Below are 27,649 nucleotides of genomic sequence, written 5' to 3'. Positions count from 1 at the left end.
GGGACAGTTAAGATAAAATCTACGATACTACGATACGGAAGGAAGGAATTTTTCATTTACATGGGGTTCTCATTAGTTTGATCGTAACAGCTGACAGGGGACTGCGTTTACATCGTTCACTGTTTTCAGCATTAAAGATAACTCATCATTGAAATATTTGATTTGGGTTTGGAGAAGATAACGTTAGAATCGAAATACCCAACTTTTTAGCATTTTGCAATAAATTATTTTTCAATAAATTTAAGTAAGTTGTTTTGTGATGTGAATTACCTTTTTTACCGGCTGATTTTGGAATGAAGGGAGGAGGGCAATGTAGCGCGGTATTTAAAATCCCACATAGTGAAGAGATAGTCAAACATTTAAGAAAAGTACCTCCTTAACCTTAGACCTTTACAGATCCCTGAGCGCCGTTTGAAAATGGCACAGAAAATAGGATGCTATTTAGACCAAAAAACCTTTCGTACAAAGACCGTTGCATATATACATATGTACATAGTGGCCGCCGTAGCCGAATGTATTGGTGCATTACTACCATCCCTCCATTTGCTAAACAATGTCAAGACGCAGGACACAAGTCATTGGGAAATTAACTAAATCGTACCCCACGTCAAAAGATAGAGGAATTATGATTATATGGATTCAAGCCCTTCTTTTATTTTTTTTAATATTACAATATAGATGTGTACTATGGTCTTAAGATCAGAATTGTATCATTATTAGATTACAGTTTAAACTGTGGTAAATTTTTTTTGTGGAACAACATCAAGACGCACACCACTAATAGGAGGAGCTCGGCCAAACACCCAAAAAGGGTGTACGGGCCAATTATATATACATATATATACATTTTTTTTAACATAATTAACAACCTCATCGTGGTTGGTCTCCTTGTCGCGGAGATGGGGCTTAAATGAAGGCTAAACTCCTTTTAGGAATTTAACCTACCATGAACTAAGAGGGAAGCTCTGTATGGGGATTGGTCGAACACCCTTACACGATACTGCGTGTGCGATGCTCGTCCAACCACCTATACGAAGAGTACCGTACCAACACATTCCCAAGTCAAGGTGTGCTTGGAATCGTGCCGAGGACTGAATGGTGCAGGGAATTAAAACATGTGCATCGCGAACGGAGTTTCCCTCTCGAATACCTGGCCGCCTTCGAGAGTAACTGTGGCCTTACCGCGGGGGACCCCATTACTTCCCCTAAATACTCGTGGGTTGTGGAGCTTGACGTAGTCAGGCGAAGCAACCGTAAGAAACAGATGATATGAACACACAAAAAAACGAACAAAACAAAAAATTTGTGCCGCGCTGCGACACAATACCATCCTCCGAGGAGGATACCCTGCTGGCCTCTAGTCAAGATACGGCTGAGTCAGCAAAGAGTAAGGGAAGTACCAGCCATAGCACACCCTTACTAAACAAGCAACAACAACAACAAAAAGTTCTACCACAAACCTCGAAAAACGCGACGGACGGCACTCAGAGAGAGAGTCAGGCCGCTAGAAAACACAAATCCGAGGGTGCCCTCATGAAGTCTCGCTACACGAAGGCGAGGTTCATTCTAAGCAAGATTGCCAAAAATGAACTCGCTGGAGCGACTGACGAGCGCGACGCGGCCGACAAACTGAAATACCAGCAGGTGGTTAAGGAGTACGAAGACTTCTTATCCAACAAACCCAAGGAGGACAACAAGAAAAAAGGCGATGCGATGAAAAGGAACAGGTCACAGGACGTGATCGACCAGGCACCGAAGAGACCTAAGGTGTCCAGCAGCATCGAAGAAACAAAGCAACGACCGTTCAGTGAGGTGGTTAAGGATAACCTCCTATATGCACTGATCGACGAGACCACAAACAGCGGCAAAGTGGTCCTGCAGTAGGGGGGGCAAGTGGAGGCCAAACTGTCCAAGCTCGTGTTAGACAAGCATGTGGTTGGAGCACAGGGCGGAAATCTCCCTTCCTTCGATTCTGCAGGAGTACTTCGCGGCTGTAGGGTTATCAAGTGCGACGACGACTGGTCAAGGGTTGTCCTAGAAAGGTGTGTTGCTGAGATCAGCAGCACACTGGAAGGCTTAAAACTTAAGCTTATTCCGGCCAAGGACATCCCCTGCCCTCCTCGCGCTTGCATTTGGCTGCCGGTGATGGACTTGAGCGGTGCAGAAGTGCTGAAGTACCTGAAGTCACACAACCCTGCGGTGCCGATGGACGACTGGGCAATCGTGAAGGCAGAAAAACCGCAAAAGAGCAGCATGTCATTCGTTCTGCAGATTAACGATGAGTGCCTGCCAATACTAAAACAACACGACAACAAAATGCGGTTTGGTCTAAGAAAGGCCAAACTAAAAATTTTCAAAGCAGACAGCAATGAAAATGAGGAAGACCCAGATGAGGCAGACAACAATATACAGCTAGAAAGACTAGAAAAGCTCGACCTAGCTGAAGACAAAATAAATCCGATGCCTAGAGCCATACAGGTGAATCTGCAGCACTCGAAATGTGCTACAGAGAACTTGGATGTCTTCCTCAGGGAAGGGGACATCGACATCGGTTTCATACAGGAGCCCTGGGTCAGAGACAACGAGATTAAGGGATTCCAAGACAACAAGAGCATCAACATATTCTACAACAAAGCAGACGGTAAGCCACGGTCATGCATAATCACTAAAAAACACTTAAAAGCTTTTCTGTGTTCTAATTTTAGCACTCCCGATTTTACGGTGGTGAAAGTGGAGCTACAGAAATCGGCGATATACCTGGCATCGGTGTATATGCCACATGAGAAACCGGCGCCGCCAGACGAAGTGGCTCGTTTCCTGTCAACATTGAACAGCACGGACAAACTATTGATGGGCTGCGACACAAACGCAAGAAACGAGCTTTGGGGCAGTTCAGAGACGAATGAAAGAGGTGAGTCACTTTTCGAATTCCTATTAAACACCAACCTAGACATATGTAATGTAGGGACCACCCCAACCTTCACTTTTCCGAGCTCGGCAAATTTTCCAGGCAGGGAAGAGGTCTTAGACATTATCCTATGCACAAATAATAATTCCCAAATAGTCACAAATTGGAGGGTATCCGACAAGAGATCCTTTTCAGACCACAGCTGGATCCTCTTCGATATTAATCTTAAGCTTGAGAAACCCCTCCCATATAGAAATCCCAGAAGAACAAACTGGCATACATTCCGTAGAGTGACCCAGTCTAAACTTCAAAACTTAAATAGAACCATAACGTCAAGGGAAGACCTAGATGAGAAAGTAAGAGCTTTCGAAACTTCCCTGACGAAAGGACTTGAAGCCTCATGTCCCACCACATATGGCAAAACAACCTATCCTACCTGGTGGAATGAAGATCTAAGTAAACTCAGGAAAATGACAAGAGAAATCTTCAATATCTGCTACAAACACAAATACTTCAAACCCTACAAAGACTGCCTTAGGGAATACAAGAAAGCAATCAAAGAGGCTCGGACAGAGGCTTGGAGAGATTTTTGTAGTTCCATAGAATCGACCAAAGATACGGCCAGACTAGGCAAGCTTCTATCCAAGGAACACTCCTGCCCTTCCTTCTTGAAGAAAGACAACGGAGAGTGGACAAAATCATCAGCCGACACACTAGAACATCTGGTAAATACACACTTCCCAGGCAACACAGAATATATTGAGAACAATACTGACAGTGTTCAAACATCCAAACTATTACCCATTATAATCAACCACATCGTATCCCAAGATAGAATACAATGGGCGATAAAAAACTTTGAACCATATAAGGCAGCCGGTCCAGATGGGATATTCCCAGCCATGCTGTGGAACACTCGAGAAACGACGATTCCTTGGCTGGAGGTCTTTTTCAGGAAAAGCCTTATGCTAGGGCACATACCAAAGAGCTGGAGGAGGGTAAAAGTGATATTTATCCCTAAAGCTGGTAGACGCGGTCATGATACAGCAAAAGATTTCAGACCCATCAGCCTATCCTCCTTCATCCTCAAAACTCTCGAGCGACTGTTGGATGTATATCTCAGGGAAAAGATTACAGACTCAACGATTTCACCATCTCAACATGCCTATCTCAAAGGAAAATCCACAGAGACAGCTCTTCACGAGGTTGTAAGTGCGATTGAGAGGAGCATGGAATACAAACAATACTCACTAGTCGCTTTTCTCGACATAGAGGGGGCCTTCAACAATGTCACCACAAGATCCATAATTGAGGCTCTTAACATGTTAGGCATAGACACAGGTCTCAACGAATGGATAGAGAACATGCTCAAAACTAGAATAATCATCGGTGAGGTAGGCAGTAGCACGATAAAACGCTCTGTCAACAGGGGAACCCCTCAGGGAGGAGTCTTATCCCCTCTACTGTGGTTACTAGTCGCCAACAACATCCTCACCAAATTTAACCGAAAGGGAATTAAAGTGGTGGCGTACGCGGACGACATAGTGCTTATGGTTTCAGGAATGTTTCCAACCACAATCAGTGAGATTATGGAAGGAGCTCTGGTATTACTCAGCAATTGGGCCACGGACTGTGGTTTAAGCGTAAACCCGAGAAAAACTGAACTGATGCTATTCACCAAGAAAACCAAGGTGCCAAACTTTAATCTCCCAAAACTAAACGGCGTCAGCCTCACACTAACCAAACAGGCCAAATACCTAGGGGTTATCCTGGACCCCAAACTCAGCTGGAAGTCCAACGTAGAGTACAGGGTAAAGAAAGCGAACATAGCACTTTACACATGTAAGAGAATGTTGGGAAAAAAATGGGGTCTCCAACCAAAATTATCCAACTGGTCCTACACAGCCATTGTAAGGCCAATACTCACATATGCGGCACTAGTTTGGTGGCCTGCAACAGAAAGGAAATACAATACAAACTAAGCTGAACAAGATACAAAGAACAGCGTGTATCCTAACTACAGGAGCGCTTAGCACCAGTCCTACTGAAGCGCTCAATGTACTAACACATCTATTGCCATTAGATTTACACATTAAAACCATAGCTACTTGCAGCGCGGTGAGACTCAGAGACATAGGAAGCTGGACAACAAGGCCGTACGGTCACAGCAAGATCCTCCTACAGGGACCCCCGCTGCTCAAAAACGGATCAGACTACACAGTCCCCGACCTAAACTTCAAGAAAGGCTTTACGGTACGCTTCCCAAAGGAGAGGTGATTGGAAGACACGATATCGAAATATATACCGATGGTTCTAAGATGAACTGTGGTGTGGGAGCTGGCTTCCATTCGGAGCCACTCAACCTATCTCAATCAATTCGTCTTCCTGATTATGCCACCGTGTTCCAGGCAGAACTTTTAGCGATCAGAGAAGCATGCAAATCCCTAGAACTCTACAAGGTAGTTGGTGCAAGAGTAGCTATCTTCTCAGACAGTCAAGCAGCTATTAAGGCCTTAGACTCCAACTACATTTCATCCAAACTGGTCCTACAGTGTAGAGAGGAGCTGAAACTGCTCAGCCATTGGCTTGAAATTACCCTGATATGGGTTCCCGGTCATAGGAACATACGAGGCAATGAGATAGCGGATGAGCTAGCAAGAAAGGGCTCAACACTAGACATAACAGAGGCGGTGGCAGTTTCCACCCCACTGAACACACTAAAAGCATCTATTGCTTCACACTATCATGCTTTAGCCGAAAGAAGATGGAAGCAAATACCTACATGTATCACAACAAAAAACACATGGCCGTCATATAAAATCCAAAGGACGAATGACCTGTTAGGATGCTCTCGGCCAAACATTTCATGGATCACTGCAACCCTTACAGGACATTGGAAAGTAGGAGATCATGCAGCTAGACTCAATCTACCCTTCAATCCTATCTGTAGAAGCTGTCAAGCGGAAGGGGCGAAGGAAAGACTGTTCCACTATTTATGTGAATGTCCGGGACTAGCCAGGGCACGACTCCGATCCTTCGGTAAGCCTTTCCTACAGCAAATTAAGGAGATCTCAGTCATCGAGATAAAGGATTTGCTCCTATTCTTGGACCTCACTAAATGGATCTGACTTGGAAACAAACAAACAAAAAAAAAAAAAAAAAAAAAAAAAAAAAAAAAAAAAAAAAAAAAAAACTTCATCATCATTTCACGAGATAGTGGTATTAAAACGGTGCTGGTCACTAATTAGGAGCATTTCAGCTAAGAAATGTTCAACCACCTCAACAACAACAACAACAACAACAACAACAATATAGATGTGTACTATGGTCTTAAGATCAGAATTGTATCATTATTAGAGTACAGTTTAAACTGTGGTAAATTTTTTTTGTGGAACAACATCAAGACGCACACCACTAATAGGAGGAGCTCGGCCAAATACCCAAAAAGGGTGTACGGGGCAATTAATATATATATACATTTTTTTTAACATAAGAACATACCTCTTTGAGGTTCAGTCTTATTCGGGCAGTCGCCGCGTTAAGAACGAGTATCATAAACGGTGTGTTAGTAACTAGAAGTTATAGTGATATTTTCGTGGTAGAGAAAAAACGTTGTTTCTTTTTTTCCATACGAAATAAAAATTACACACGTATTCTGTACTGAATTAAATTCAAAATGAGTGGGGTTGACCACCCCAACAGAAACCGGTTCCGAGACCTCGATCCGGATAACCCCCCAGGAAAACGACTAAAAAAACTGAGACGAACTTTATGTACCTACCAGAACATAAACAATCCGACGACCACATTCCCCGTTATCTTGTGGCAGCGGCAACGGGCCCAATTGTAGAAGACGGCATACGTTCACTCTCCAAATACAATGTGTTCCAAACTGAAAGAGGATTAAAGCACATAAGCACTGAATACACGCAGGTATCAGAACTTAAGTCTGGAGATCTACTCATCAAAACAAATAACCTAAAAGCGGCTGAAAAATTCATGAAAGCCACCCACATCGGAGTAATCCCCGTCAAAATCACATCGCACAAAACAATCAATACCATTCAAGGAAGAGTATATTCGAGGAATATAATCACCCTAACGGAAGCAGAATTGGTGGAAGGTTTGGCTAAACAAAAAGTCGTCGAGGTGAAGAAGATTATGAAGAAAGTCGAGGACAAACTAGTTCCAACCGGCGCCGCAGTGATAACTTTCGATCTAATACGCAGACCTGACACACTCATGCTAGGTTGGGAAAGAGTTCGCGTGCAGGAACACATTCCAAATCCCATGAGATGCCAAATGTGTCAAAAGCTAGGGCACACGAAAAAATGGTGCAAAGGCGTAGAACTATGCAAAGAATGCGCAGAACCACCACCACATGAAACTTGCCAGAAAAAATTCTGTGTGAACTGTAACAATGACAGACACGCCTCCAGCGATCCCGCATGTCCAAGCTTTCTCAAACACAAAGCAATAAATAAAATAAAAATTGAAAACAGGTGCACAGTAAGACAAGCATGGAAATTATTCAATACAAACCCATCAGCCTACGAAATAGCACCGTTTCAAAAACCAACAACAGCACAAATAGGCAAAAACAATATCACAACTACAAAAAATATAAAAAGTCAAAACAAAAACAACAACCAAACTACGCCAACAACATCAAATACAACCAAAATAAGCAACGAAGAACTATCAAGCGAAACTGTACAAAATCAAAAGAATGCATCTACTTCTATTACAACACCAATTACAACGAAACCAAATACACAAACTCAAAACATCACGCCATCATCATCTACTACTACAAAAGAAATTGAAAAAACACAAACAGAAAACAATGAAATTGAGTTTTCGTCTTCAGAGAGTAGTGACATTGAAATGTCACCATGCTCTCAACTTCATAATAGATTTCCAGATCTCAAAACCATCATCACACCTAAAACATACAAACACACACTTCCAGACTCAAACCAACAGCAATAAATTAAATATATACAAAACACTCAACCAAAAACAAAACAAAAATAATCATAACCTTGACTCAAAGGGATATTGGTTTTAACTTATCAATATTACAGTGGAACATACAAGGATACTCAAATAACAAATTTGCACTCGAATACCTCGTACACAAACATAAGCCAGACGTTCTACTCTTACAAGAAACGCACATTGTACAACAAAATCTGAATTTTTTGCACTTACCAAACTACAAAGCCTATCATCACAACAAAACATCACCATATGCCAAATCCGGTATAGCGATTTTGGTAAAAAATACAGTCAACACGTCCAATCACAGGACTTCTACTAGTAATGTTTTACAGCAGACAATTACAGTACACGGGGTAAAAGACTTACACATTACAAATATATACAAAGAAACTGATGTGAACTTAACTACACAACTTCTCGACGACATACCCGAAATAAACACAGGTCACCACCTCATAGGAGGTGACTTAAACGCCCAAAACACCTTATGGGGTTCGAAATACTGTTCAAGAAGTGGTGCACTGTGGGAACAATTCGCAGATCGACGAAATCTTACCATTATGAATGACGGATCGCCAACACTTTTAAACACAAGGACCACTCTCACTTCAGTCGACGTATCTATGGCAAACGCTGAACTCGCATCAACGCTAAACTGGAGCTGCCCAGCTCAATCAATCGCGGGAGACCACTTTCCTATATTCATAACTAATACCGGACCAAAATACCTCAAAAAAGTTGAAAAGCGATTCCAGGAACGTAAAGCCAACTGGGATCTGTTCAAGCGGAAAAATGACATCCTACACCATCAATTTGAACAAACTAGAAACGTGAATAAGGAAGCGGCGCAGATCAAAAAAATAATTCGGAAATCTTCCAACGAATCTATGCCACTTAACCAACCCCTCAAACAAAAGGAAACACCAATTTGGTTCAACTCCGAAATAAACAAGCTCGTGGTTCTAAAAAACAAAGCATGGCAGAAGTTTAAAGCGAAAAAAACTCCAGTAACTAGTCTAAACTACAAAAAGATCTCAGCTCAAGTTAGAAGAGCATGCAAACAGGCTAACAAGGAAACATGGACTTGTTTTGTTAACTCACTTAACCCTACCCTTGACACAAAAACAATATGGACCAAGGTCAAAAAGATAAAATCATTTAAAACACTAGACTTCCCTCCCATTTTTGAAAATAATGACATACTGTCACACCCAGAGGTAATAGCTGAGAAATTCGCAAATTTATGGAGTTCAATAGCATCAAACGATAATTTCAATCCTCAATTAATCCACGAAAAAGCATAAATAAACTTCAGCAATGTTTGCGACAACAAACATTTGCGACAATAACACATTCCCATGGCAGCCGGTTCTACGTTACCGGAATGACTCGGGTTTTTATTCCCGACCAAGGGCTGCCGCCCCAGTACACTAGCCCTGTCTAGTGTATCGTATATCACCCCACCCCTTACGTCACAGGAGCAAACTCCCGCAGCTAACCTGCTCCAAATACTTCTCCTCAGGGCTGGTGTCGAATCCAACCCTGGGCCAGAGGTATTCTACTGCTGCGTCTGCCACCAACGGCTCCACCCGAACTCCACCTCGGTTAGGTGCAATAAGTGCAACGGGTGGAGCCACCTTAAGACCTGCTCAGGCCTTAAGTCGCACAGGGAGTGGTCCACACGGTATGTGGCCACGTGTTGCTCCCGCCAACAGGCGTCTGATGCCTCCACGGCTACTACACCCCCTGATAGGCCGGCACTACCAACCGCCACCACAACCCACACCTCCACGGTGAGGAGCCTATCGGAGCAACACAACTCCCCTTTAACCCCTCCTATCCCGTCCTGCTCCAACCCCAGTGCGGGGACAAACCAGCAGCTCCTGGTCCCCCGTACAGTCTGTTCCGTGTGTCAGACCGTAATACCTCGGAATCTGGTATCAGTCCAGTGCAATTCCTGCAATGGCTGGTGCCATTTTCGGAGATGTTCCGGCCTGCGCACCACCCGTGAGTGGACAACTGCCTACGTTGCCCCCTGCTGCAGAGCTCTGCACCCACTACCTCCCCCGGAGGAGCGGCCGCCCACCACCATCAGGCCGCAACAACCACAGTGGATTGCACAGCAGGTCCAACGTGGACAACCCCACGCGTCCCTCACCCCCCGGATTACACTGACCTCACCGAGAAGCTTCAAGCTTCTCCAGTTTAACTGCAACGGACTTACGAGTAAGGTCGACGAGATAGTCGACTTTATGAACCGGCACAGTATCAAGATAGCTGCGGTCCAAGAAACAAAGTTGCACGCTAGGTCATCTCTGATCACCAGGGATGGCTATAACGTGCACAGACACGATCGCGAGCGAGACAACGGTGGTGGCCTAGCGTTTATAGTCCACCACACTGTGCAGTATCGTCTCATCGATGAAGGAATCGACCCCAGGGACAGCACCTTAGAATGTCAAGGCATAGCTGTCCGGTCAGGCGATTCCGAGCTCGAAATTTTTAATATATACATACCCCCTGTCACCTGCTGCCCGGCAGGATATCACCCTGATATAGGTGCGCTCATCAGAGGTGAAAACCGATTGGTTGTAGGTGACTTCAATGCGCACCACGATCTTTGGCATTCAAGCCTGCCAAATGATCGTAGGGGACAGCAATTGGCAGAGCAGATAGACGACTCGACATTCAGCACAGTGAACGACGACGCCCCCACCAGGGTAGTGGGCAATTGTAGCAGCTCGCCTGACCTAACAATAGCTAGCGCGGGTCTGATAAATAGCATAACGTGGCGACCTATGCTATCGCTTGCATCAGACCACCTGCCCATTATCGTCTCGATCGAGAGACCTGCCGATTTCGTTTCCGCGAATCACCGGTCCTATTTTAACTTTATAAAAGCTAATTGGGCCGGCTTCACGGAATTCACCGAGGACACCTTCGCCGCTCTTCCCATCCCCACTGATGTGCGCGTCGGCGAACGCGCATTCCGCAAGGTGCTCACAGCTGCTGCGGCTCGCTTCATCCCAGCTGGATGTTATAAGGACATCCGTCCCCACTTCCCAGCAGAAGCAGCCAGTTTAGCAAACGAGCGTGACCACCTACGCCAGGCCGATCCCGGGGATCCCCGCATAAGGGATCTCAATTTGGAGATCCGGCAACTGGTAAATCAACACAAGCGGACTAAATGGGCTGAGCACCTGAAGACCTGTAACCTCACCTCCGGAGTGAGTAAGCTCTGGTCCACCGTTAGGTCCTTGTCGAACCCGACGAAACACAACGACAAGGTGGCTATCACCTTCAACGGTTGTACTTCGTCGGACCCGAAGAGATGCGCGAGCTATTTTAGCCGGCTGTTTACACTGCATCCTCCGGGCGACAGAACCAAACGTCGTGTTACCAGAAGGCTGCACAAACTGACGAACGACAGTGCGCCACTTACTTTCTCCGGTGATGAGGTTCAGGGGGCCATCAACAAGTCGAAATCTTCGAAAGCCATTGGCCCTGACGGACTTAACGCGCTGATGCTGAAGCATCTGGGACCCCTGGGAGTAGGATACCTCACAAGGGTCTTCAATTTGTCTCTGGCCACTCTCATCATCCCTGACAAGTGGAAAGCAGGGAGAGTGGTCCCACTATTGAAACCTGGGAAACCCGCCAACCAAGGGGAGTCCTATCGGCCGATAACTCTCCTTTCCCCAGTAGTGAAGACACTTGAAGCCCTCCTACTCCCACTCTTCACGACCCACCTGGCCCCAGCCCCACATCAGCACGGATTCCGACGAGTGCACAGCACCACCACGGCACTCACCGCCATAAACGCCCAGATAAATCGCGGGCTTAACCAAAACCGCCCCTGCGAGAGGACTGTCCTAGTAGCGTTGGACCTAAAGAAGGCTTTCGATACAGTCAGCCATTCCACGCTACTAGATGATATTTATCAGTCGACACTCCCGCCAGGGCTGAAGAGGTGGTCCGCGAACTACCTGAGCGGTCGGCACTCGTCAGTGATTTTTCGAGATCAAATGTCAAAGCAGAGGAAGATTAAGCAAGGCGTACCGCAGGGTGGTGTCCTTTCACCCTTGCTTTTTAACTTCTACATCTCGAAGCTCCCCCAACCACCAGCGGGAGTTTCCCTGATCTCATACGCTGACGACTGCACGATAATGGCGTCGGGCAATGACACCGATGGCCTGTGTTCCAAAGTGAACAACTACCTCACCGACCTTTCTCGCTTTTTCACTGCGAGGAATCTCCAACTTTCCCCCACTAAGTCCACGGCGACCCTTTTCACCACCTGGACAAAGGAGGTCAAGCTGTCCCTTAAGGTAAAAGTCGACGACACACCAATTCCGACTGTGAATAACCCCAAAATTTTGGGTGTAACCTTTGACAGCTTGCTCTCCTTCTCTGCGCACACAACCGCAATTGCCACTAAAGTCCAAAATCGCAACAAGGTCCTCAAATCGCTGGCCGGCAGCACTTGGGGCAAGGACAAAGAACTGTTGCTTTCGACATTTAAGGCAATTGGCCGGCCGGTTCTAAACTATGCTGCGCCTGTCTGGTCGCCTGGCACTAGTGATTCGCAGTGGATAAAGCTTCAGACATGTCAGAATACCGCCATTCGGACAGCGACCGGGTGCCTCCTGATGTCACCCATACAACACCTGCACAACGAGGCACAAATGCTCCCAGTCGCGGAGCACAACAAACTGCTCAGCAAGCAGTTCCTGCTGGGGTGTTACCGCAGGTTTCACCCCTGCAGACACCTGCTTGAGCCTGAGCCGCCTCCCAGGCACGTCAGGAGACACCTCCTCGACTACGTTGACGAACTCCAGGACAAAACTGACCGAGACCTACTGGACCGGACAGTATTCAGACAGTCAATAAACGACATTCACCGGGAGGCCGTTACCACCTTCATGAACTCCCGTCCCGTGAATGCCGTAATCGGAGTCCAACCACCACCCATTGCAGAAGAAGAGCTCCAGCTTCCCCGTGAGACTCGTGTAACATTGGCACAATTACGTTCTGGATATTGTAGCAGGTTAAACTCCTACTTATCCAGAATTGACCCCGACATACCAAACACATGTCCGGCATGTGAAGGTACCCCGCACGACACTAACCACCTCTTCACATGCCCCCTTAATCAGACTCATCTAACCCCCCTCTCCCTCTGGACCCAACCCGTCGAAACAGCATGTTTCCTGGGCCTACCCCTAGATGAGCTAGACGAAGACGACAGATGATATACCCACACTGACAGGGCTAACTATGCTGTTAAAACAACAACAACAACAACAACAACAATAACACTAATGGAATAATGAACGAAGTAACATTGATCGAATTAAATCTCCCTCTCCAGCGTGTGAAAGGAAAGACACCCGGAAAGGATAAAATCACTTACTCCATGATCAAAAACGCATCGACCATAATCAAAAACCGCTTATGCGAGCTTTACAGTGAAATCCTCAGAACAGGAACATATCCACACGACTGGAAGCATGCAACACTCACACCAATACCAAAAGCTGGAAAAAATCAGAACTCCACGGAAGGTTATCGTCCTATTTCCTTAATAACAGTCCTAGCAAAAATGTTGGACAAAATAATAACGCAAAGGCTCTGGAAAGTTTATGGACACAACATTCATGCATCGCAACACGCATACAAAGCCGGACACGGAATACATACCCTTTGTCACCTACTTGAAGCAAATACGAAAACCTGCTTGGGAAATCAGAACCACAATGTCATAGTTTCTGAAGATATCGAGAAGGCATTTGACAGGGTCATATCAACACACGTAATAAAAGAATTAAATATATGGGGTGTACCCCAAATGCTTTTAAAGCTTATACTATCTTTCCTTTCACATAGAAGGATCACCGTCAAAGTCGGCGGGTACTTCTCACGCCCCTTTACTCTCAACAATGGCATCCCACAAGGTTCACCTCTGTCAGTATTCCTCTTCAGCGCATACACAAACACACTTTCCAAGTTGGTTAATAACACACCCGGTGTAAACTTTATAGGGATATACGCAGACAACATATTTGCACTAGTCTCAGGAGCCGAAGCTGAAGTACAACAAAACTTGAATAATCTGGACAGGAAGATACAAAACTGGGCAAACATGACAGGAGCAGTGATTCCAGCTAACAAGATAGAAGCCCTGCACATATGCAGGAAAAGAAGCTGCCACGCAAATAATATTACAATTAGAAACACCACGATAACATTACCAAGGAATATGAGAATTTTAGGTGTCACTTTCACTAGAAATGCTCTTTGGAATGACCACGTCAAAAATATAGTTAACAAACTTAGCAAGGTGCACAACGTGCTGAAGATAATATGCACAAAGAAAAAAGGCCCACATATAGATACGGCACTCGCAATATGTCGATCTTTAGCCGAAGGAGCAGTACAGCACTGCGTGACCCTATACGGATGGACATCCGAGGCAAATAAAAGCAAAATAAACACAGCCATGAACAATTGTTTCAGAACAGTGTCTGGGCTACTAATATCAACACCGCTAGATGCCACCAGAGTAGAGGCATGTTTCAAAGATTTCGACTGGCTACTGAACACCAGGTCTATAAATATGGCGGCAAAGGCCCTAACATCTCCCGCACACACTCTGCATACAGAATTCTGGAACGTAATAAACAAAAATCAAAACAAAGAAATACAAAAATAACCAGAAGTTGGTGTAGCATTAGATTGATAGCAACGAAAATGCGGAGTACAAACATACCAATACCGGCCAAACCCATAGAACAGATCACAGCACATTCAAAATTAATGATTGACATCTCCTTAAGTAGACAAAAAAAAAACAACACCAACGCAATCATCTACCAACAAGCATTTCTAGAATACAAAAATAGGCACGCTCCAGATATAACCATATATACAGACGGTTCCCTGCTCGACGAAACAGCAATATACGCAGTAGTCGAACAAAACTCTAAGAATGAATACAATGTCGTTCACGAATCACTATTACCACCTAATACTGGAATTCACAACGCGGAGCTGGCAGCCATACGATTTGCAGTACACCATGCAGCAACAAAACATAATTGTGCACTAATATGCACCGACAGCCTCAGCGTAGCTGTATCTATTCTTAATGAAAACAGCGAGCAGTTCACATATCTTACAAATGGTCTGCCAGGCCAAGCAAACATTACAGTGTTATGGATACCAGGTCACTCAGGGATAAAGGGAAACGAGCTAGCCGATGATGCCGCCAAAAATGCCAGGAAGTTGCCGTTAATATCAGAACTTCCATGTTTAAGAACGATTATCTCAAATTATTACAAAAAATACGTCCAAGAGAATGAACATCAAAAATGGTCGCTATTAGAATCCTTTTTGAACAAACACAACACCGGCATCGACCGACCCAAATACAACCCAAACTTATCCAGAACAGATTGCATAATCATGGCTCGCATGAGAGTTGGCGTAACAAAGTTCTCATCCCAACATTACTTTCAACAGTCAAGACCATTAGAATGCGCATGGTGCTCAACCATCCTCAGCGTTGAACATATACTCAAACAGTGTCCAGTATCAGGAGACCAAAACATCAATCTAACAAAAGCCCTAGACTGTAGCCAGGAAAGTGCTATGAAAATCCTTAAAGACACTCTTAGTGTATATAACTTACTTCATGAAGTGTAAATCAGTTTTCCTTGGGGAATTATGGCCTTAGTTGCCCAGCCCCAACATATGCTTTATAAATTTAATTTATCTTATTTAATTTATTTATAAAGTATAGAATAAATAAATAAATAAAATAAATACCTCTTTGAGTCTCAAGTACACGTGCGCAGAAGAGTAATTATGAACATGAAACCAAACATCTTCTGGCCAACCCCATCGTATAAGTTCCTCATCTGCAAATAATCAGATAAATCACTTAAAACCTTACAAGTTTTTTATAATATTCAATATGTTTATAGAGGACGTGAATATGAATATTAGGGGTGACCGGTTCAATAGGCGCTTTTTTTCTTCAAATACAATGTTAAAACAGAAACTGCTCGCCTGCGGAATTTAAGACACGAAAATAATTCATAAGACGCGAGGGATGAAAGATGTAAGCATAGTTATAGGTTTTGTTAAGATTTCTCACCAATGTGAGTTATTTATACCGCGCTTTACGTAGGGCAGAGCTACACCTACGAACATTAAGTAATTACAAATATTAATATTCATACTCTGCATCTAAATGTAAACACCCACAACCAGATATTTACTTTCATGCTTATCTTTTCCCATGTAAATTAAGGCTGGTGGCGATACAACATTGCTTTTAAAATAAAAAACCATTGCTATAAACCGTAAAACGAAGTTGAAGAACAAGGCTAAATGTACGTCGGTCTCACAATACTATTAATTTATATTTTGCAATTACAATCCGAACTTATGCTTGTGCTATAAAAATGTTTAATTCCGGCTATATAATCTCAGCTGAAATTTTGGAACACAGAACGAGTCGTACGATATAAAAATGTCCATAGTCGGCTTATCTCACGGTACACAGGATACAGAAGGTAGTGCTTTCCGAAGGTAGTGATACTTCATTTTTTGCGATTTTAAGCCCTGATGACATTAGTGCTGCGAATAAATGACCAAGAGGAAGAAAATAATATTATTACTGCATTGTACATAATATTATTAATACTGTGATATTCAGATTTGAATTTTTTAAATTAAACAAACCAATAAAAATAAAGAAACGCGAGTTAAATTGTAAAATCACGAATTATATGAATACCTACAAATGCAGTTTTTTTGCCGATGAAACCGAGGCAAGACAGTGTGAGTGTGTACAATCCTGCTTACATACATATATTTATAATTCAATGGTTTTCGCCCGTTAAGGTTTTAGTTGTAAATAACTTCGCAGAATTTTTTACACCATTTTCAAACAGCTCCCCACGAGTCTGTAACATAGAGTCGTTAGAAAAGAGTGCAGGACTTTTGTTAAACTTTAGACTGCCCTCTTTCCAGTTGGTGAGGTTTATTCCCCAAATTTACATCATCTGGTCACAACAAACATTTTTCTTTTAATCAGTTAAACTCAACACTGCTTAGAAGCAATCTAATCTTCTCAATTCAACATTGCTTGGAAGCAATCTCCTGTGTTTTTAAATTCACAATTATAATGAACAATGAATAATGTATATAATAAATAATTAAATTTTATTTCTAAAATATTAGTCCACAGAAATACTCAAGAAAACGCCAATAAATACGATATAATAACGTATCATTTTGTATATCCTTTATATTTTATTTTTTGGTTCAAACCCTGTTGGTATCGTTTTAAAAATTGCTATTTGAGGCACCCTACATATTCTATAACCAAAGCATTTTCCCATGAATTACCTTTTATTAAGTTGGATATAGTTTTCTGTGGATTAAATCAAAGTCAAATCTACTAAAAATGATATTTCGGTCAATTAAATTAACTAGATCTGAATTCGCTTCAGGTTACATTGTCCAAAAAATTTGCTAGTGTCTAAGAATCGGTAAAAAAAATGCATAGTCACACTGCTGGAAGTATAGTAGAATCTCCAATTTGTAAATAGTGAACTGACTTTGTGTGAATAAACTATCCCGAATCAAGCATTCATTAAGTTTTAAATAAGCATCTCTTAAAATCTGCTAACGGAAAAGTTGTAACTTTAATGTTTGAGTTAACAAAATTAAGTACTCAGTTATTTGGTGAAAAATCAATAATCTTACGCAAAAAGAAACTTGGACATTTAAGTGTTTTACCACACCCGTAATACAAAAGAAACTCTCAACATGACGTGATTGGTAAGCTATACAGAGTACAGATATTCATAACGAACTTTAATTGGTTTTAAAACTAAATAAGGTTTATTAACAAAATGAAATAAACATAAATGTTAATATAATCAATGAGCATTAGTTGCCAGAGCTATCAGCTCTACTAAATTAGATACGGTAGCAAAACTATTTAAACTGTTTGTTTATACATATTTACCTACATACGTGTATGTATGTTTGAATTTTTTCTGCTGTGTTTTGCTTTCGAAAGCTTTGTTAATGCTATATAATAACAAAAATTGATTAAAATCGATATGCTGAAAAAACATATTTTATATATTGTACATAAATGATTTTTTTGTGTATCTTCTTTTTGAAAATATACTTCTGCCCAAAAAAGCAATAACACCTTTTTGAATATTTTTTCAGTTCGCAATATATATATATTTGTTGGCTTTGTTGTAGATAATATATGTAAATTGATATAAATATCTTCATGTAGGAACATATAATATTTCCAAAGCCCCTGCACTCACAAATGCGTGTAGCTACTTTACGGAATAAGCCTGCCAGATTTATTATAATTAATATTTATAAGGATATTACTAGACTCAGACATTATCAGATGTTCATATCTTACTCCAGTTTTTAATATTTTTTGTTATTTATGGTCTGTAGATTAAATTCTATCTAATATTGTGGGGAAAAACCAAAAAATGGATCCACCAACGTTTAATGAAGCTGAATTGAATTGCCAATATACAGCTCTACAAGATTATGAACAATATCAATCGCGGTACCCAAACTCCTCAATATACGTCACCAAGTCTCCTGAGTTGGCACTTTCAAGAGCAGGGGGGCAATGTTCATATGGATCGGATCACAATGCACCTAATTTAATTGGACCACAAGGACAACTTGCCTCTTCGCAGGAACAGAATGAGCCTGTTATACAAGAACGCTCGTCAGTCTCTACTGTTAGATACATGCAAGCCTCACAATATGATGAAATGCCAGACTATGGTCTAAATGCTTGCCCCGTCGAATCCCACTATATTGAGAATCCCACCATTGCTTATGGATATGTATCAGAAGTTAATTTTGATTTTCCCATTGAAGCTGGCAACACTAATTCTTACTCACCAAGGCCATTACTATTCGACAGCAATCTCAATGGTTCAGAATCAGCACTTCCTTCGGATGTAGCAAGGACTTACGATGGTCATACTGATTATCAAAATAAAATGGCACAACTTACTCTAACACCAATGGACGCGGTTTCACACATAAGAGATTCAAAACATTTGCTCATGGAAGGTTCAGGAAGTGACATATGTTCAACTATGAGATGGCGTGACCCAAATCTTTCAGAAGTTATAAGTTTTTTGAACAATCCAAATAATGAAATTAAAGCAAACGCAGCAGCTTATTTACAGCACCTATGTTATATGGATGATCCAAACAAGCAGCGAACTCGGACTCTGGGTGGAATCCCGCCGCTTGTACGTCTGCTATCGTACGATGTTCCAGAGATTCACAAGTAAGATATTTTCAATATTTGTTTCATGTCATTTATTTCCTAAAGAAAGTTTGCATTAAAGCTAGATGCAAACCACACCCATAATATAAGTTGTAAAAACAACATGCGTAACAAGTACAAATCAAAATATTGATAAAAATGAAGTTACAAATCGATTCATTTAAGTTAGAATATAGCACGTTTTGCTAAGTCGTTTGAGATTATCTATAACTGTACCTTTTTTAAGGAATGCATGTGGTGCGCTACGAAATTTATCCTACGGAAGACAAAATGATGAAAATAAACGCGCAATTAAAAATGCAGGGGGCATAACTGCGCTTGTAAATTTGTTGTGCAGAACACAAGAATCAGAAGTAAAGGAATTGGTCACTGGAGTTCTATGGAATATGTCTTCCTGTGAGGACATCAAACGCTCGATTATTGATGAAGGTTTGAATGCTATTGTTAGCAACATTATTATACCCCACTCGGGTTGGGATGCGGTTTGTGCAGGAGAAACATGTTACTCCACAGTTTTTCGAAATGCCTCAGGAGTTTTACGCAATGTCAGTTCTGCCGGAGAGTTTGCAAGGACTAGTCTGAGAAACTCGGAACACCTAGTAGAGTGTCTTATATATGTGGTGAAAATGGCTATAGAAAAGAACAACATTGGAAATAAAACCGTCGAAAATTGCGTTTGTATTTTACGCAATCTATCATATCGCTGTCAAGAAGTGGAAGATCCGAATTACGATAAACAACCAATGCCAATACAAAGCCGACCTCAATCGAATTCCTATAAAGGTAAAAATGCTCTCATTAAAGTTTTACATACTTAAAATATATATATATAAATAATAATTTTGAATTTGTGGGTTTATTTTTATCAGCAGCGGCAAGTGGTGTTCGCAATTCTGAAAAAGCCAATAGATATTTTTAAAAGATCAGAACTGTACATTCTCTGACCAATTAATTTTCTCTGATAATTAATTAAAATTGTATCCCCAAAGTCCTTTAAATTTTCTATATTCCCTACTTTAAGACTTGGAGTTTCCTCAAATTTACTGTGTGATAATTTTTTCAAGAAAAATGTAAAGATACATCGAAATTTCAATTTGAAATAATGATTTCGCAGTACCCGTATAAATGAGAATTTCTAAAATGATGTAATTTAAATCAAACAGAGTTTCGTAAGAAGGCTGTTGTAAATTGGGGTCAATATTGGTAGATAAAAGCAAACCTCTGAGTGTATTTTTGCAGTTTTTTTAATTGTATTTCCATACACATTTCCTATTTTCAAAGTATTTTGAAATTATTTTTGCTCTGACGAATTTTGAGCCTTACTTTATGTGAGATTTATTGTTATGCAGAAAAATATAAAAACCAGTTTTTCACATTCTCAAAATAGTATACTACTATATAATAAATCAGGTACTTAAAAACACACATATATATACGTATGTATATAGGCATCTATATACATATAAAGTTATATTCAGTATATACATATATTACATATCGGCCCTTTTATGCGAGAAGCATGAATGTGCAAATTTTCTAATTTTGAGTTAATGGGTTGACTAATTAACCTTTGGATGTTAAATCTTATACTCTAACCAAGAATACCATGCGTACAAGAAAATTACAAATATTTTTTATATCAGAAACCGAATTTTCTAGTTTTCGTGGAGCAATAAACTTTCAAACTTGATTTCCTAAAATTTTAATTTTTACACATTCAAGATTCTAGGATAAGCGTAACGATATATATTATATATGTATTATATGTCTTTGAATATTATATGTTTGATATCGGCTTTAATTAAATAATAATCTTTCTAAGGAGAGAATCTCGGCTGTTTTGGGACAAGTAAAAAGAAAAAGGAGGCTGCACAAAGTGAACATCAAACAGAAAATAATTATACTCCCAGCACTTCGAGGAATTCAGTACCCAACAGTTCATCACACAAACGATATGAACTTTTGTGGCAACCAGAGGTTGTGCAGTACTATTTAGCTTTATTGCAAAGTTGTTCCAACCCGGAAACTTTAGAAGCGGCTGCAGGCGCTATTCAGAACCTTTCAGCCTGTTATTGGCAGCCAAGCATTGATATTCGCGCCACAGTTCGCAAGGAAAAAGGGCTACCCATATTAGTAGAACTGCTCCGTATGGAAGTTGATCGTGTTGTTTGCGCAGTGGCAACAGCTTTACGAAATCTTGCTATAGACCAACGCAACAAAGAGCTTATTGGGAAGTACGCCATGAGAGATTTAGTCCAAAAGCTTCCAACTGGCAATCCACAGCACGATCAGAACACCTCCGATGACACAATTACTGCAGTATTAGCCACAATTAATGAAGTAATAAAGAAAAACCCGGAGTTTTCACGATCGTTGCTGGATGCCGGTGGTGTTGATCGCTTGTTAAGCATAACGAAGCAGCGCCAAAAATATACATCATGTGTATTAAAGTTCGCCAGTCAGGTTTTGTTCACAATGTGGCAACATCATGAATTACGCGATGTTTACAAGAAAAACGGATGGAAAGAGCAAGATTTCGTATCAAAGTCATTTACAGCTCATAATATTTCGCCAAATTCACCCAATAACGTAAACAACACTCTTAACAGACCCATGGCTTCACAAGGTCGAACAAGATATGAAGATCGAACGATACAAAGAGCTCCAAATAATACGGCTCGCAATAATACAGGAAATGATTTTACAAGCTGCAATGAGTCACCACTCCTTTGTCAATTGGTGAGTTCTTTAAAAACAAGTACAAAAATAATTTAAATTCGTTCTTAATAACTTTGGAATCTGTACCGAAATGTTTTTTTTAATTTTTTATTTTAGGTCGATGATGCATCGAGCAATGGTGTAGGCAATGACACTTATCAACGGAGAAATCAAAATCCTCAAGCGGCTATGTATATACCCATCATGGAAGGCGGACGGAATCATTCCAATTAAAAAATTATAACTTTTAAATACTTTTCATATTTCATAAATATAATAAAATGCACTTACAAATATGTTTCAACAGATAATATATCGATACCTCAGGGTGCATTTGCTTTAAGTTAAATACATATAACTTCTTGTCCGATTAATGCAAATGAAAGTTTGATTTTATTTGCAGTGAAGACTATACGATAACGACACCATCAATATCAAATATCATAAAAAATTATAGAGAAATGAAATATCTAAGGCAAATTTCAAAAAAATCTCGCTTAACACATTTGTGCACTGAAATATCGATATTCTATAAATGTATACAAAAACTAGTTTACACGATAAAAGGGGTATATAAAACGAGGTATATTTACCAATACGTATAAATAAAATTTACATTCTCGAAATGCGTTTAATACGAACATATATAATAAAATTTCTTCGTAGTAACTCCGTCGCCTTTTTATTTCGCTTGATTTGGGGTTAGTATTTATGAAGGTTAATCGTACAGGAAGTAAAAAATTAATAATTTGGTATAAGATTTTGAAAGAAAATTTCATTTGTTTGAAATTATAAATAGGGCAAAAACGAAGAGGTTCCGCTCCCACGTCGATTTTTGAGACAATTGAATCGGAAGCACCCCAATTTAGTTCAATAAGTGAAATCTAGTTGTTGTTGTAGCAGCATAAACATTCCCCATACATGTACGGGGAATGCTGCTGAATTGACACTCCTTGGCCGGATATGAATCCGGGCCGTTCCGGTTTCGTAGAACCGACTGTCGTGAGAACGTTAAGGTTAATCGTACATGAAGTAAAAATTTAATAATTTGGTATAAGATTTTGAAAGAAAATTTCATTTATTTGAAATTATAAATAGGGCAAAAACGTAAAGAGGCTCCGCTCCCACGTCGATTCTTGAGACAATTGAATCAAAGCACCCCAATTTAGTTCAATAAATGAAATCTAGTTTATATTGTTCGATTGTGAATTTAAATTTACACACCAAAAGTTCTAATAAAATAGTTTTGTAAAATGTTTTTTTTTTTTGTGAAATTAAAAAATAAAAACATTTAATTCATATTAACTAATTTAGTTAAATAATGAATGACCTGGATTTGTTTCCTGTGAATCCTGGGTCATTCGTCAAAAGTTTATGCGACTACAAACAACAGTGAATATGTATTAATAGAAATTGAAGATCACATTATTTGGCTTTGTACCGTTGTTTATTAAAAATTCAATACCAATAAATTTAATTTGTAATGGTTTATTTTATTAGGACTTCTGCCGTTTTTTGTGAAATATTCGTGACCTCTATTTTTACGTTTTCTTTCTGCAATTTGAAAAGAGTTACTTTATTGATTAAAATATTAATATTGTTAAATAGCTGTGAACCTACTTTTTGTATCGCGCTAGAATTTCATGTTTGAAGACCTCAAAACGTTTTCGATTTATATTATTTTGCTGTTCGCGCCAAACAGGCCGCGCCTTTTTTTGTTGTAAGCCCCAATGACAGGTAAAAATAGGTGATAGTACAAAAAATGTATACCCAGCAATATACATTTCATAAACCTGTATAAGAATTGTTTTATATAATTGTCATAATTTCAAAATGCACATATGGTTAAAAACAAAACAAAATCACCTGCGAATTTCGGGTAAACCCATAACCTATGAACCTCTCATCATGCGCCGGAACGTCGTCAAAGGCGACATAAAAAGGTTCGTATAAAAACTCAAAATTTGTTACAACGTGACTTATATGAGGACGTTCATCTTCAGTTGAAGAATTTGTAAGCCAAATGGAAAAGTTGGTTGCATATTGGTTATAAATAAACACTTTTTCGTGAAATGGACGTGCGAGACCTTTTCGATAAAGGCGCATAAGTTCCGGCTTCGAAACCGGAAACTTTGCTCTGTTGTCTATTTCAAAAGTTGGAATAACATACGCACATCGATAGCTGCATTTCGCTGAAGGAAGAAAATTATTTAGTAGCGAGACCATATTCCCACTTGGAATTATATCAATATCGGTTAAAAATACATATTTATTTTGGCATCCTTTTCTTGCTAGATTGCGTAAGTGGTTTTGAGGATACTCGTTTTTTAGTCGCCAGCGTATTGTGTCAGGACTACGTATTTTGAGTAAATGGCGGAGTGTTTGTTCAGGGTATTGACAATCAAAGCTTTTTATAAGATTTGGGATATGTTCGTGTGTTGGTTCCTTATTATATGGGACAGCAATGTGAAATGCAACGTTATCACGTATGAATGAAAAGCAGAGTCGCATATATGATACAAAGTATTTTAAAATAGAAAACTCCTCATTTCCAGCAACGTAAACGGCAGTGGATATCGGACCGTTCCATTGATAAGCTACTTGTGTTAATGAATATAAACGTTCCACAGAGCTTTGTGTTGCTAAGCACACAATGTTTTCGCGTGAGGCTTTTATAAATTTATCTCCAACCAAGGCAAAATCATACATTTTGTAAAGGCGATGATTGTCCCATCTTCCGGTATCAAAGCTTATATTATCAAACGCAAGCCTAAAATTATGCTCCGATACTTTTGGAAATGTTGTTTTATTAATCGAAGATGTTATGTTCACGGACGGTCTTTCAAATGCAACTAACGTTTTAGTTATTCTATTTGACGACTTATTGATATATTGCGATCGCGTTTTCGTTTCAAGTAAACAAAGTGTCCACAGAAGATTCGCAGCGGTTAAAAATATTAGCACTAACAATCCCAAGCATCTAAGTCGAACTAGTTTCCACTGAAAAAATAAATAAAATACATTCAAATAGTAAAACATACCCGCATACATAAGGATGTTAATAAAACAATAGTGCGAATTAATTTAATTTACCATTTTAATTCTTTGGTTGTTTTACCTTCACTTCGATTTATATGAAGTATTAATGTATTTGACAGCGCTTAGGAATGGCAAACTGAACTAAATATACGTAAAATATATTGTTCGATTTTTGGTGTTCCAATCGATTTCAAATAATCTGCTATCATCTTTTTTACCATCTGTGTTACCTACTTTTTTTAACAGTTAAGTAGCACTTTTCATGAAAATGAAAACTACTTTTTTAATAAATCGTATTTAATGTATTCGTGTATGCGAGTAGGTGTTTATTTAACTATTTACTAAGCACTACCAGTTAAAGACGCAAATTTGTATTGCTACAAAGTAACTAAATATTCAGTGTTTGCATTAAATAGTCGAAGAAAAGCTGTTATTTATTTAAAAAATACTTATTTGCATACAAATAAATATTCGACAACCATATTGGACCTCCTGAAATGAAGAAGGGTCTCATAGAAAATACACTATGGCTCGGAAGCGGAATAACTCTGTAGGCCTCAATTGTGCAGGTAATTTGTCATATGTGAAAGCGTCCCCTGGCTGTTTTGAAAGGTGTTTCCTCATAGAAATTGCTTTGGTGCAATATTTTGGTTTGTTTAATTATTATTCACAATATGAAGAAAATATAAGGAGAAGGAATAGCTATTTTAATTGCGCAATCGGCTGTTAATAATAAACATTATGGCATCAACACGCATTCGAAATTCGATATTACATTTTATAACAAGTAATAAGAGGAAGCACGTTTTTTTCTGTTATATGAATGCATAGTTAATAATACCTAACAAACATTTTATTAGAATTATGTCTACAAACCTGTTTTCTTTGCCGGCATCCATTTTATATAGTTTTCACTTTGACGTTTTTCGTTACATGCGTAAAAATAATGATCTATTACACAGAAACACACAAAAAGTATGGTAATTACCTGGGATTATTTTATAATCTGAGAATTTGGGAGAGAAATTTTGTATGAGAAATCTCGCTTTATAATTACGGATTGGGAGTAATGCACGAAAAAGTAGATCATCTACTTATATGTGAACGTATTATTGTATAAATCTACCTCAGTACGTGCTTTCGATTTTTTATGGATTTGAAATCGCAACAACGAGTTTGTATTAAATTTTGCGATAAAAATAGATTCAATGGTTCGAAAACCTAAAAAATGTTGGGAAACTGTTTCGTTAAATAGCCGTTTACGCTTCAGAAGAGATCGTTAGTCCATCGAGGATGACAAAAGTAGTGGCAGGATGTTGGCATCGAAAAATGATGAAAACATCAATAAAGTGAAAAGTTGATCAATAGCTGCAAATTCCATCAAAGAGTTGGCAGAGGACTTGCTTATGGATCCGTTCATGATTTGGGTTTAGCCGTGTCGCTGCAAAGTTGGTCTCAAAGGACCTGAATTTCATTCAAAAAGGAGACCGCGGTGTTATCGCCAAAGACATAATTTCAAAGGCTGGATACGACCCAACATTAATCAAACGCATTATTACAGGCAACTGACTGGAGAGCTCCAATTGAACCAACGTTAAGAAAACCACGTCGTTTTCAGTCAAAAAAAGATATTCTCACGGTTTTTATGTATTAGAACGGCATTGTGCACCACGAAATTTCAGACAGTTAATAAAGATTAGTATTTGGGTTTGTGGGAAAATAACTCGTCGCACAGTGTCATCATTACCCGTGAATTTTTGTCCAAGAACGTAACAAATACCATCCAACAGCCATCGAATTCACCATATGGCTTTCTGCAATTTTTTCTGTTTAATCCAGTCAGAAAACTACTACGGGGTATGCGTTTTAACAGCCGAAAGGAAGTAAAGGAAAAATTTAAGACGGCTTTGATTGCTATGATAGAGTTTCTGTAATGTTTCGAGAACTGGATTAAATCCTGGCAAAAGTCCGATGCAGGCGATAATATCACTTTTACATAATTAACTTGTATTTATTTAATTTACTCAATATATTCCAGGAACTTTTTGATCAAGTTGGTATAACACCAAATCTGTCTTTAAAAGAAAAAAAAAACACTCAATTTTTACAAGATTTGCATTACGTACTTTAAATTTCTCACAACCTCTGCCATCTTAACTCTAAGTGTTTACTCTTAAGCTTGGAATCACTTGAGAATAGAAAAAAATACCTTGCCCGTTCATTTATTCTAAAAGTCCTAACTGAAACTGTCCTGGTATTCTAAGTAGGATCCCTCTCATTATCCCTACTAGGAACTTGCGTCACCCTGACTTATTCTACTTATTCATAGCTAAATCAAATTACGTCATCAATGCACCTATCAGTCGAGCTCTTAGGGAATGTAATCAAATTAATCGAATTATTTATATTGACGTCTGTTTTTCTGGACAGATATTAGACAATATTCTCTGAAATGACTTTAAAAATAATTATTAGTAGTTTTAATGTAGTGTAGTTGTACGCTGCAACTTTCTAATGAATATTTTTGTAAAAAAATCATTTTATTTTTAGATTTCCCCAGATAATTCAAAGTGGAACTGTAGAAGAAACAATAGCTCGGAAATAAGTTGTGAGTC

General features: G+C 39.8%; 3 protein-coding genes across 4 annotated transcripts in view; 1 reads left to right on the top strand and 2 right to left on the bottom strand.

Annotated features, from left to right (window-relative positions):
* LOC128865742 (60S ribosomal protein L39) overlaps nucleotides 1-16,413 on the bottom strand; it is a 28,769-nt gene extending 12,356 nt beyond the window's left edge. Inside the window, exons 1-2 of one of the 2 annotated variants that reach the window (XM_054106056.1) lie at nucleotides 16,195-16,413; nucleotides 15,740-15,831 (exon numbers count right to left, since the gene is read on the bottom strand). In XM_054106056.1, the coding sequence (XP_053962031.1) occupies nucleotides 15,740-15,831; nucleotides 16,195-16,267 (165 nt within the window). In that variant the 5' untranslated portion in view covers nucleotides 16,268-16,413. The remainder of the gene's footprint in view (nucleotides 1-15,739; nucleotides 15,832-16,194) is intronic. The other variant, XM_054106057.1, reaches the window with a different exon arrangement.
* An 891-nt stretch (nucleotides 16,414-17,304) lies between these two features.
* On the top strand, nucleotides 17,305-22,664 carry LOC128866686 (catenin delta-2). Its single transcript, XM_054107592.1, has 5 exons — nucleotides 17,305-17,764; nucleotides 18,416-19,277; nucleotides 19,504-20,060; nucleotides 21,100-22,016; nucleotides 22,113-22,664. Exons 2-5 carry the CDS (start codon nucleotides 18,454-18,456, stop codon nucleotides 22,227-22,229), a joined length of 2,415 nt encoding a protein of 804 aa, XP_053963567.1. The 5' UTR covers nucleotides 17,305-17,764; nucleotides 18,416-18,453; the 3' UTR covers nucleotides 22,230-22,664.
* A 452-nt stretch (nucleotides 22,665-23,116) lies between these two features.
* LOC128866866 (beta-1,4-glucuronyltransferase 1) lies at nucleotides 23,117-25,164 on the bottom strand. The gene is made up of 4 exons (XM_054107895.1): nucleotides 25,089-25,164; nucleotides 23,862-24,995; nucleotides 23,616-23,788; nucleotides 23,117-23,549 (listed from the first exon to the last, which is right to left on the bottom strand). The coding sequence occupies exons 1-4, from the start codon at nucleotides 25,089-25,091 to the stop codon at nucleotides 23,537-23,539; spliced, it is 1,323 nt and encodes a 440-aa protein (XP_053963870.1). The 5' UTR covers nucleotides 25,092-25,164; the 3' UTR covers nucleotides 23,117-23,536.
* Between the last annotated feature and the right edge of the window lie 2,485 nt (nucleotides 25,165-27,649).

Source organism: Anastrepha ludens, chromosome 6 (assembly GCF_028408465.1).
Source record: "Anastrepha ludens isolate Willacy chromosome 6, idAnaLude1.1, whole genome shotgun sequence".
NCBI lineage: Eukaryota > Metazoa > Arthropoda > Insecta > Diptera > Tephritidae > Anastrepha > Anastrepha ludens.
The sequence above is the reverse complement of the archived record's forward strand: the minus strand, read 5'-3'. Positions and strand labels throughout refer to the sequence as shown.